At 32.7% G+C, this 13,029-nt stretch overlaps 1 protein-coding gene across 21 annotated transcripts in view; it reads left to right on the top strand.

Moving 5' to 3' along the window:
* The window catches only part of LOC129802136 (sodium-dependent neutral amino acid transporter B(0)AT3), a 48,246-nt gene that overhangs the window by 5,185 nt on the left and 30,032 nt on the right, over positions 1-13,029 (top strand). For 12 of the 21 annotated variants that reach the window (XR_008751768.1, XR_008751767.1, XR_008751771.1 and 9 more), the window contains exon 2: positions 7,226-7,729. Coding sequence is in view for 13 of the 21 variants with exons in the window: in XM_055847725.1 (XP_055703700.1) it covers positions 7,462-7,729 (268 nt within the window). In the remaining 8 variants the exon portion in view is untranslated. Of the gene's footprint in view, positions 1-6,840; positions 7,098-7,225; positions 7,730-13,029 lie in introns of those variants that run through there. The other 9 variants (XR_008751772.1, XR_008751773.1, XM_055847728.1 and 6 more) reach the window with 4 other exon arrangements.

The raw sequence follows: 13,029 nt of genomic DNA on the forward strand, positions 1-13,029 counted from the left end.
ATAGAAATGAATGCAACTGATTAGCTTTTATTCCAGAGGTGGTTTCAGCGTACGTAGGGGAAACTGGGGTACCACCAAACACTTTTGAAAGATACGTTTTTGACTAAATTTCCCAAGAAAACTGTGAATTTTAGAAAAATGTAGCTTACCCCGTGTTATAGCCTTAGGTATAGGCTACATATTAATGTATACAAGGATTTTGTAAAACACTTTAATTTTCCGTAAAAAGGAAAATTGTTTCAACATGTATTTTTCGCTTTTTTCTTCAACCACTCGGGGTACCACCAAACACTTTCTGGGGCACCAGTAAACACCTCTTTTTCTCACCCATTGGAGGTAGAGGAGACTGGGGCAAAAAGTCACAAATCGAAAAATTCAAAATTCAATATCTTCCAAGGTAAAAAAGATAGCGGCTTAAATTTTTTTCTATAGTTTCTTAGAATTCGAACATGGAATTTAGAAAATAAAAATATCGAAATTTTTTGCCCTATTTTTGTAATATTTTCGTTGCAGAAGATAACAATTATTACCTACTTATTTTCCAAAATTGATGCTGCAACTGGTGAATATTTTCTAAATAATTTGGATTTTTTGAATACGAATCCGCTATCTATTTTAGAATTTCACAAAAGTTCTTTTCTCCAGAAATCCTTTTATTAAAAATGGCCACTTGGGGTAAAAAGTAACAAAAGGTATAGAACAAAAAGTAACAAAAAAGCGAAGCAATTTCTGATGTCTCACGGCGAAAAGAAACGTCATTATCATGTCTCGCCGCTTGTTGTTTGCATTGGTCAAGCGATTTCCAGTCTTGTGTGTTTTTTTCTAAAATAGCTTGAAAAGCGCTTTTTTCGTTTTCTCACTTTTCTCGCAGAGAAAACGGTGTTTTACAAAGGTGTAGATGAATAAATTTTCTATGAAAATATGTCTTCTAGGTATTTTTTTTCAAATTTACGGAAGCCCGTAATGAAGCGATTCAAAATATGATAATACCCAATGTCTGGTACTATTTGCCCCAGCATTTTTGAGAATAGTCACAAAATTACCTTTTAGAAATCGGCTCGATAGACGTATTTCCTTACAAAATAGAGGAAAATTACTTTCACAAAGTTGTAGAGCGGTAGATTTCCTAGAAAACTGCGCAAATTAGAAATTTTTGAAGCGCTCGAGTAGCTTGTAAAAAATAAAATATCCTTTTTGTGACTTTTTGCCCCAGTCTCCCCTATTTTGGGCATTCACCACAGTTCTTTATTATGAAGAAGATATTACCAATCTGAATAATTCTAAAAAAAACATTCCAACATTTAGAATAAATGACTAAAAAAGCAGAAAACTAAAGCAATGCACAAACGAACATATTTTTCCATTGACTTTCCGTCATTTTGACAGCAATCGACTTCTTGGTAAGCAGCGCCATTAAATTGTGGCGAACGTTTTACTTAAAGTTCGAATTTTGCGCGCTCTTTAGATGTGTTTTGATAGAATCGAAAAATTTTATCGACACCTATCAACGGAAAATTCGCCATCTTGAATTATTGAAAGTCAAAAGCCTAATTTTCATCCGATTTGTTCAATTATTTAATTAAAAGGTTATGATTTTTTTGAGACCTTTTTCTTGAAAAATTTTCAACTTCAAGATGGTTTTGCGATGATTTATAGACAAATTAAATTCGACAATAAATTGCACCAGAAAAAACTGCGAAGAGGTTGTAAGGCAGAGCTCTTTCTCGGGAGTTCGAGCAGCTCGCAAAGCCTCGGACGCTTTGTCACCCCTTTTTTCTTATGTCTGTACATAATTATAAAGTAGAAGGTTGAAGGAATCAAGAATATTTTTCGCAAGTCTCTAGCTATCTGTTATGTAGTAAATATTTAAGTTCAAAACTGGCGAATTTTAAAATTCTCAAATTCATAATTAATTTTATTTATTTTTTATACTTCCAATTTTTTTTAAGCAAGACTCTTTTGGCAATAAAAACTACAATACTCATACGTAATATTTGTCAGTAAAGCGAAAAATATTATTCATTGGTAGGGTGGAATAACCGGCTATCGCCATGTTTAGGAAAAAATTAAATTCATTTAATCATAACTTTTGAATCCTTGCTACAAGATAAGTCAAATTTGACACAAAGTTACTTAGATGTATTGGCTTTAGATACGTCAAAACAATAATCCTAGAACATAACGCTGGACTACTTAAAAAACTGATTTTTATTAATAATGCAAAAATAACCATTTCGTCGCCACTTTTTACCACTTTTCGCCAGTTTTGTAAAATTTGTAACCACTTCTCGCCACCCACTTGAAAAGAACCACACTCGGTTATTTTAGGCAATATGAAAAGAATACATTCACCATTTCTCTTTCCTTGTGATCACTTTATTATTACTTTCTTTAAATGATTTTTCTTCACTTTTATTTGAGAAATCAAATTATGGGGCTTTTGCAGAAAGTAAACAATGCAGATTTGACAACTGAGAATGTACGAAGTGAAGTTAGCGTCGCCTATTGAAAAGATATGGCGACAGGTGGTAAAATCAATTCCAGAATATTACCACTTCTCGCCATGCCTCATTTTTATACAAAAATAATATAAAATGAAATATTAATTGACTAAATACAAATTTTATGTATTCCACAAGTGCAATTAAATATTCAATAGACAAATTATTTACCCAAATAGGTATTTTTGGCCTGATGAAAATTTGACAACACTTAGTACATTTGGTAAGAGATGTTGGATTCGATGCACTTGCTTACAATATTGCTCTAAAAAGTGATCAAAATCGTGAATCCAAAACGAATAATAATTATTTTTCGATTCTATGCGTAGAAGCAGAAACAATACAAAAAAATTGCGACTCATTTATTTCATAAATTGCGCAAAATAGCGATTTCAATGTAAGTGGCGACAAGTGGGGCACTGGCGAGAACTGGTGATTCCACCCTATTGTCAGAAAAATTACTTAAATTTTTGAACTATTTTTGTCCCTATCGTTAATAGAAGCACAAAATACACCGAATCAGACTCTGTTGGATTTTCCAAAGTTATATGTAAGACTTATCATTGATTAAGTTTCTCAGTTTAATTTTTATTTTTGATTTTCTGTCCGTAAAGTGTCTTGTCGTTAAAGGGTTAAAGTATCCTTCCCGATTTAAAAGCTTCTTTTCATTCAAATTGTAACGTCCAAAAGTTATTCAAATGTCCGAAATTTTGAATCAATGAGATTCAAAATGCAAATTACAAATATGAAAATTCTGAATTAAAGGAAAAATTACCCAGAAGATAATAGTAAAATAAAAAATTCATGACATGAATCGAATAAGGTAAGATGGGGTAATTCGAAATCATGTCTGTTGTGGAATTTTGAGATTTTCTCACTGTTTCATATGGTCAAAGAGAAAAAAAAGTCACGAAGAAGTACAAGACTTTATATTCAAGAGTACATCTTCGTTGTCTTTCCGTCTTGCCATATAAAAATTTTCAGGAAAACTCAAAGTTCCCAATTAGACATGTTTCCAAAATACCCCAACTTACCCTAACTGTTATTTGTGAAGAATGTCAAAATTTCGAACAGGAAAATCTAAGAGCGCTCATGCGGCGAATACGTTAACTTTTAGTTGATTTTCGATAATGTTTGTGTCCTTGTCTAAAAGCCCGTCTGACACAGGGTAAGGGGGCCCAGCGTTGAGCCATTAATTCACACCCCAGCTTTAGGCACTTTTTCATGCCTCATCGCATAGATCTTGAGTGGTAGGCCCGAGTTAAGGACAGGATTTTGCCACGTATATCAATGGCGGGCGAATGGAACTGTCAAATGCACCTCCTGATTTCACTTCCGAATATTATGCAAACCACAAAAGCTATAAGGATAATGATCTGTTTAACTAAACTGGTAGTCACGATTTAACATTTTAGAAAAGGAAAAATAATTGCATAAAAAATTGTCTACTAAAAATACTCACGAAAAAGAAATAAAAACACGTATTTTTAGGGTTCTGATTTGTTTAATGTTATCACTATACTTTTCTCTGCACGAAACACAGTGTCGCATATTTAATATTATTAATAAAATCACTGAAATCGCGCAAAATCACTGAGATACTTTGAATCAATTTAAAAACAAATAAAATTATTTAGAAAATATTCCATATTGTCACTGTCAACTGAGCAACACGGCCGGCAACATAAATTTCATAGTTCCGCTGCTCGCCACCATGAACGCAAAACAGTGTCCTTCACATATATTTAGTAAGGGGTATTTTGTATGGGAGCTTCTTAAAAGTAAGGTGTGAAAGATAGGGGTTAACTCAGGCTATAATCCACGCTTATCTGGTCAGATGGGAGAGCACACTAGAAGAAATTTCTTTAAAAAAAAACGCTTTTAACTAACTTGTATTCTTCGTAATTTTAATCTCAGTGTAAAATGTATGAAAGGCGAATATGAAAAGAATATTTATTTATTCATATCTCATTGCTTCCTTATTTATATTTCAGAAGATATCACTATCGATTTTGTTTTATTTATTGGAAGTTATTGCATAAACGATAAAGCATTTTCCTTAGAAAACGTTTAAAAAGTGTTTCTCTTGAAAATTTACATTAAATGACCATTTTTTAGTCTATCCGGTCTATCTTATAAATCAGATGACATTTATGAATTCGTCCAAATTATTTTTGACACTCGAAATACTTAGAGATCAGTGTGATTTTATCTAAAATCTATGAAATTTAACTCTTCATCTTCCGTGTGGAATCGGATTTTGAAAAGGAAATGATTGGAATTTTCAGTTGTATACACTCTTTCATAGATTTTATAGCGTAGGTAGAAGAAAAAAAATCAGATATAAAATGATAAAGTGCAATAAAAAGTTTGTGCGAATGAATGCGAAAGAGTGGGTGGAAGTGAGATCTATGTAGAAAAATTGGCACGATGTCAAGTTCAATGCAATCATGATGACGTCGAATCTGTAATAAGGTTGCGTATTATTTGCTATTCACAAGAAAACTTGAATTAGATTTGTGTGATTTCCTCTACATGTATCACAAAATGTAATGCCATTCATTGTTATTTTGCTTCATATTTCTGGACACGAGATTATTAGGTTTACCTTTGCCCATTTTTCTCGCTAATTGTTTGACCACCTTGGAAAATTTTCCATAGTTTTTTTCCCTTATTCATTATAATTTTTTTTAGAGCAATAAAAATCGTTTAATCAAATTAAAGATACAATCAATGTTCTATCTCACTCTTTCACGTATTTCCGTGTGATTAAACATAATTCAGTTTGCGATATGCCTTTCATGCGATAAAGGCACTTATCGCAAACTTTTTGTTTACTTTCTTACTAAACCCATCGTGTATTGTAAGATACTACGCTTTTTCGGTCCAGTAATCGGGCTTAAACTGACCTGAATATTTTTTTAAAGGAATGCCCTCTACGTCAGGCCTGAGCTAAAAGAAAAGCCGAAGTGAATTTGGTGGTGCCTTTTGGCATTCCTCGAAATACCGCGAAAATTCACATAGAGAAAAATGAGAGGTTTTTTAATGTGAAAATTGTTTAATTCCTTAGAGTTAAGTCATTTTTACAAGAAAATCCTTTTATTAATTTAGTTGAATACAGTTATTTGGGTTAATTGTGAATAATTTTCGATATTACAACAAAAACATTGGGACGAAATTTTGAGCTGGAAGACTCATATTCTTTTGAGCTGTCCCAAAATTCAGGATAGGTTTGAGAGAAACCCTCTTGTACAACACTATTTTGGTTAATAAGAAATGCAAAAGTACATATTACAAAAAGGGACACGACCTGCTTATACGGATAAAATAGAGAAGAAAATATTTTGTCGCATTTCAGTGATTTTTTGCAACCGCAGCGCCGCCAGACGTTTGTCAAGTGAGTCATATGTGTCTCTATCTCTCTCTCACAGTTGAATTGCGCGCGATTTAAGAACTTTCCATTTGAAGTGATATTTGCATTTAATTTCTTTGTATTTCTGCAAGATTCAAGTAAAAGGGTGTGTAGTGAACAGCTATCCGTCTTCCGACAAAGATATCAAGAAGACAATTTCTTTCTATATGAGTTTTTATTTCTGTTATGTGCTTTTGGCGCAAAAATATTTATCATGGCACCGTGAATGAGCGGGATTAGTGTTACCAGTATGGCTATCTGTAATTTCCATTAAAATTATCAACAAAAAATTTCCGATATTACACGACTTTTAACGAGCACATGTCTGCTCTACGTTTTGCAATTTAATACTGTACAGTAGACTCTCTCAAATTCAGGCATATGGGACCGAAATGACAGCCGAATTAGACAGAAATTCGGGCGACAAACTTTTTGAAATGCAACGATTTTTTATTCATGTGCATATAGATATTGAATTTACACACTCATATATAACGTAAATTGCACGAAAATCCCTCAATAATGCCAAATCATATCAAAACTAAGACAAACCATGCCAAATTTGAGCATATTTGATTCATTTGATAATCATAATCAAACTTGAAAAATGACAACAAACTTTTTTCAAATGTAACCGCTGCCCGAATTAAAAAGTAGCCCGATCTTAAAAGAGCCGAATTTGCGAGAGTCTACTGTATTTCTAAGGAAATATGTCACGTAATTTGCGGTCCTTTCGACTGTTAGCAAGGATAGAGATCAAACAGTCAAGGATAGTGACTGTAGGTGTGCAGGGAACCCCCACAAACGGAACCAAGGATCATTACATAAATATTGCATCTCCTTTTTAGTTTTCCAAAAAATTCTTATTCTATTGTATATCTCATTTTCTGATTTAATACGGTATTTATTTTATTTCTTTTATTATTTATTATGTATTTCAATTACTTTATTTCAAAATCTTTTTCTGAATTCAATGCAAGTTGCCAAGTTCACATTGAGAATCACGCCTACAATAAGTTTATCTAAGTTTATCACTGGTTTTTCTTATTAGTGTGAACAATATTACATTTCCAAATATTGTGGGTATAAGTTAGTGGAGCATCGAATGGGTGAACACTAGAATGTGTGAGCCTCACGAGAAAGCTTCACACACCTAATTACTGTAACAAAAATATCACATACACGTGAGTGACACACTATTGTAATAAATTTCAAGGATATTTTTAGTTTGAATCTAAATATAAAAAGGAATCTCAACCACAAAGATTTTGTCTCGTCATTGTCGTCATTGAATCCCTGTCTCCCATTGCAGATACCTGAATGATTGGTCAGGATACTGAGACAAGTAAAGAAACACTTTCGCACATCAAACTGGATCAATATTCAACGGATAGTATTCATCCGTGACCTATAATCAAAAAAGGTAAAGGGGTATTGAGAAATTCGGAAGAGACATTTGTGTTGTGATTATATTTTGCGAGTATATAAGAGAAAGGTGAAAGAAGAAAAAAAGTGTGAAGTTAAATAACTGCACGGATTGTCGCGATAATGACCACTAAATTGCAAGGTGCCCTCAAGAACGGTCACGAAATGGCGCCACTCAACACCAGAGCACGAGGCGACGGCACGCACGGAGTCACAATTGTCCTGTCTGCACCACCAAGAAGTTCCATCGGTTCAGCAGATGGGGCTGATGGTGATCCTGATAGAGCCGCATGGTCAGGAAAGATGCAATTCTTCCTCAGTATCATCGGCTATTCCGTGGGATTGGGCAACATTTGGCGCTTTCCCTATCTATGTCAACAGAACGGTGGAGGTGAGTGAAATTTTACATGATTAAGTGTTAAACATAGAGTAAATTAAATAGTAAAATTTACAAATTTATTGTTGAAATTACCATTCAATGTCTTAGTATTTCTAAAACATTAAGACGATATTCTCGATATTTACAATATTCGGGATTGCAAAATATTCCGAATATATTTTTGGTATTATTCGTAATATTGGTAAATAATTAAAATATTTATAAAATATTGCCACAATATGAGTATTCGCAACATTCCTAAAGTATTCATAATAATGAATAATCACAAAATATTTTCAATATTTTAAAAATTTGTGACAAGCAAAATCCCGAAGGTGAAAATCTAAAGGTTATCGGTTATCTAAAGGCTATCGAAGGTTAAAAACCCTAAAGTGCAAATCCCGAAACCGAAATTCCGTACGCCAAATTCCTGAAAATCTAAAATTTCGAAAGCCTAAATTCCGATAGCCAAAATTTCGAAAAGTTAAAATCCCGAAAGACAAAATCCAGAAATTTAAACCTCGAAAGCCAAACTTCCAAAAACCATAATCTCAAGTTAGCCAAAATCCCAAAAGCGTAAGTCCTGAAACCGAAATCCTCCCGAACGCCAACCTGAAAAACTAAAATCCCTGAAGCGCAAATCCCGAAATCCTCCTGATCGCCAAAATCATAAAAGTTAAAATTTCAAACACCATAATTTCGAAAATCTAAAATCCCGAAAGTCAAAATCAAAAAAGTCAAAGCCTGAAAGCCAAAGTCCCAAAAACCAAAATTCCAAGTGGGCCAAAATCCCAAAAGCATAAAACCCGAAACCGAAATCCTCCTGAACGCGAAAATCTTGAAAAACCAAAATTCTGAAAGCCAAAATCCCGAAATCGAAATCCTCCATAACACCAAAATATCAAAAGCCAAAATTCCAAACGCTAAAATTTCGAAAAGTTAAAATCCCGAAAGCTAAAATCCAGAAAGTCAAACCCTGGAAGCCAAATTTCCAAAAAACCAAACTCCCGAAAATCAAAATCCCAAATAGGCTAAAATCCCAAAACCGAAATCTTCCCGTGCGCCAAAATTCTGAAAAACTGAAATCCCGAATTGGCTAAAATCTCGAAAGCCAAGTTCCAGAAAGTCAAACCCCGAAAGCCAAATTCCCAAAGAACCAAACTCCCGAAAAAATAACGGTAAGTAACGAAAATCCCGAAACCGAAATCCTTCCGAATGCCAAAATCCTGAAAAGTCAAAATGCCGAAAATCAAAATCCAGAAAGTCAAACCGTGAAAGCTCCAATAACCAAAATCTCTAAAGTTAAAATTCCGAATGGTCAAAATCCTGAAAGGGATGTAATTCTACGGAGGATAACATGATAGTAGCTCTGAAAGTAGCTATGATACTTTTAAAAAAAATTGTAATTTTGGCTTTCGGAATTTTGGCCGGTACCCTTTATTAAGATGTTACAGTATTTACAATATTTGTATATATTCAAAACAATATTCACGACTCTCTAATCCACCTTATAAGTATTCATAATATACGCAATATTTCGAATATTCGCTATATTCGTAATATTTGTAAACCACTTACAATATTCGTAGAATATTACTGATATTCATAATATGCTTATTTTTATTCTTAATACAATTATTCTTTACATGATTTGTACATGAATTATTCTCAAAATATTACTAATATTTTCACAATATTGTTAATATTCTTTGAAAAATAATATCGCGTAATATTCTTTTAAAAAAATCATTCGCTAGATATTTTTTTTTTAATTATGGAAATTTAAGTACTTCTATTTAGAACAAAGGTAAAGAGTAAACTTCATGATGTACTTCAAACTTCAAGGTTTTAACCTGCAAACTGTCAGAATTTGTCATTTTTAAGATAAAAATTTCTTAGAAAATTCGATGATTTTTGAATATTCTAGTTTAGTATTTTCATTTTTTTTTTAAATTTTTAATCAATCTAAAAAGTCATTTTTTTAAATTTATGACTAAATTTAGTTGTACTATAATACTGATTTTATTATTTTACTATAAAATTAAAATAAAAAAAATTGAAGAAGTGCGAATGAATTAGAATTAGAGTATACTATGGGGTAATTTTAAACAGAATTTACTTTTGAATTTCGGGATTTCGTTACTGAAATGTCTCTTGAATTAGGCTTGTACTTCTTTATGGTTATCTTTTGTACTACTCATTTTAAATAGTAAAAAAGTCGCAATATTCAAAAATAGATTCTGTTTAAAAGTACCCCCATTTTACCCTCATTATTCCAATTTTTCTTACTACAAATTTTCCACGCGATCCAAAAAATATGACGCTTTCCTGAACCATAAATCACCATTGTGAATATTAAACATGTGTGACAGCATTTTATGAAAAAGACCACTAAAGAGATTTACAAGAATATTACCCCGAGAATGTGGCACATGCCATATAATCGTATGTGCTTTCGCAGTTCCGTCATAAGGAACTGGTTTCCACTGGACTTTTTTTCTAAAATAAAACAAAAAAATTAATTGCAAGACAATTTGAAGATATATTGTATTTAATCTACATTTAATTTGTTAAAAAGAAACTCTTGCAGTACAATGGAAAAGTACTGGAAGTGAAAATGAGTATCAAGGCCATCAGTTAGAGTCACTTTCACAACTTACAAGTGTTATCAAAATCAAATTTAGAATCTTTGACTTGAATCTGGGGGAGAAAATGTGCTCATCATGTTGAGTAAATGCACTTCTATTTGGAAATTTATAGAATATCAGTAATCCTACCCAAGTTCACAGCTCTAGAGCGTGAATCGAATGCAAAAATAAATAATGTTAATATTTACATTTCATGTGTTTTGTCCTTAAAACAAAGAACTCACCTGAGATTTATCAGCTTTATACACAAATTTTAGAGATGATATAGTATCACCTTTAGCTTGAATATGATTCATAGAGAATTTATTTTTGGAGCATTGGAAGTTGAATCTTTGAACTATAATGAATCATAAATGAGTAATAAAATTCATGAAAACCGTTTCAAAATTCGCTACTTGATTACTTTTTTACGAAAATCTTTCGAAATTGCAATTGTTAGTTCGCATATCTGGTGCTTGAGCGCTAGTAGTAGTTTGTATGAGAAGTTTCGAATTCCTTTGAGTTGTTAGACTTGAATTAAAAATTTTTCCGAATATTCATAATCACGTTGGTTAAAATGCTTTTTGCCAACCAGAAATTTTCCCTATTATTTGTATGACAATTTCTGCAATTCAAATGTAAAATTCCCTACGTTCAGTAATAATCTTCCCAATTTGAGAGCTCTCTTCGGTTGAGGTATAGAATAAGTGTGCCAAATTCCGGCCAGCTTGAAATTTCGGCCACCTTTTTTGTTCCTCGAATTTTCATGAACTTTTGGTTTTTACGTACTCCAGATATTATACAATGCAAAAGAATAACAAAAAATGTAGGTTCGACAAACAAGATGACGTGAAAAAGACATTTGAAGAATTCCCAATGAGCAAAGAAATATGAAAATGAAGGTGGCCGAAATAAGGCACCAAAGCTATGTCAACATTTTTATTTATTTTAAAATGTATTAAGAATGGTTTTAGAGTAAATAAAGACGATAAACTGTCTACAAGGTTCCAAGCAATACTCCTTAAGAAGAAGTAATAAAAATATTCAATTTGTATTAATAATATTGCATTTAAAACTTGAGACCTTGGCGCTTACATGCAACTATGCCGAAATTTCGCACACTTACCCTACGTGATAGTCTATTCTGAAAATGGATAAAAATGGTTGTTTGAAGGCCCAACTGGTCGATGTCATATTAGGAGTAACCCTCTGCCAATTTTGCTGGACTGGTGAATTACTATGATATCTCAAATTGATGAATTTCGGCCCAAGAACGAAGAAAGTCTAGTCTCTGGACGTCTCTAAAGCATAAGTCCTTTACATTAGAAGTCAGTATTGATAAGACGGCGGCAGTCAAAATCACAGACCAAAGAGTGAAAACCTTTCCAATTTTATTGGTTATGGAATAGAATTTTAGTTGTATAAAAAAGGAACAGAAAGACGGAAGAGTAGGGAGAGGGGTAGGCTGCCTTCGGACAATTCATTTTTTTTCTATGTTCCTAATGGATTTGATCTGTGGTTCTTTTTAGAAAATGTGACGCATTTGACTAGCTTTAAAAATGCTTACCCCTATCAGTTCCAAAATTCGAGCTACAGAAAGGTCGCCTGAAGGCTCTAAGTCGCTATCTCTAACTGTTTGGCCTCTCTAATGACGAACGAACGCAAAACGTGGGAAGTAGAAATTTTATGATGGACTGGTTTGTTTACAAAAATGGCAACTATTCGAAAAGGAAATACTGCGAGCGCTAATGCGGAAAATACAAGAACTTTCGTTTAGGTCGTTTAGCTTCGATCAATGTTCGAATTCTGTTTCGAATGATTTCTAATGCATGCAAGGTATACAAAAGTAGGCATTGTGATGCAAACCTAATTAGAAAATTGCATATCAAACAGCTGTGAGGAAATTTTAATAGTTTCTTCTCTTTCATTAACGTAATAGATTATTCACTTTATTTATTTAATGTTTAGAAACACTTAATGATATTTCTTTCATAGAAGAAGTCTTTATTTACTGAAACACTACAATGTAAGGCGATTGTGGTTAATTTAATGGGTATTAAGTGATTTCTTGGTGCTCTTTAATTGTTTTCCCTTTGTTTTTTTTTTGCGTAAATTTGTGAGGCATGTACCTAATGACTATATTTTTGAATTAGACCTTCGTCATCACAATCTCAATGAGATATTTACTCGGTCTAACATAATTAAATTTGCAGTCATAATGCAAGGTTTTCTTCCGATGTTGAGATATCATACGTTAATTGGCATTTAAGTTTTCATCTTCCTTTTATTACCAACGTTTCGGTTGATAGCTTTTGTTGGAAAATTACTTAATTTTTTTTTCAGTTCTATTTCTATTGCTAATCTTGAGTAAATATTTGAATATTTCTATTTGCGAAAGAAAGTCATTCTTCATTATTGTTTTATTCCTTTCAATTCCCAATCTTTTCTATTTTTGCGATTTAACTTATTCCTCTTGTTGATTTTCCATTAGGAAGGACCATGAATTGGTATATAGGGGGGTGGGGGGTACATTGAACACACCTTTAAATAACCTAGTCATAACATTGCCTTGAAAAGAAAATTGCTGTGCAATTTTGAAAAATTGGAATACCAAATACCTCATATATTTCCCAGAAAATAAAAAAGACGTAGTTTTTGTCATGATGGCTTTAAAGTTTAGGAAAA

Source organism: Phlebotomus papatasi, chromosome 2 (assembly GCF_024763615.1).
Source record: "Phlebotomus papatasi isolate M1 chromosome 2, Ppap_2.1, whole genome shotgun sequence".
Lineage (NCBI taxonomy): Eukaryota > Metazoa > Arthropoda > Insecta > Diptera > Psychodidae > Phlebotomus > Phlebotomus papatasi.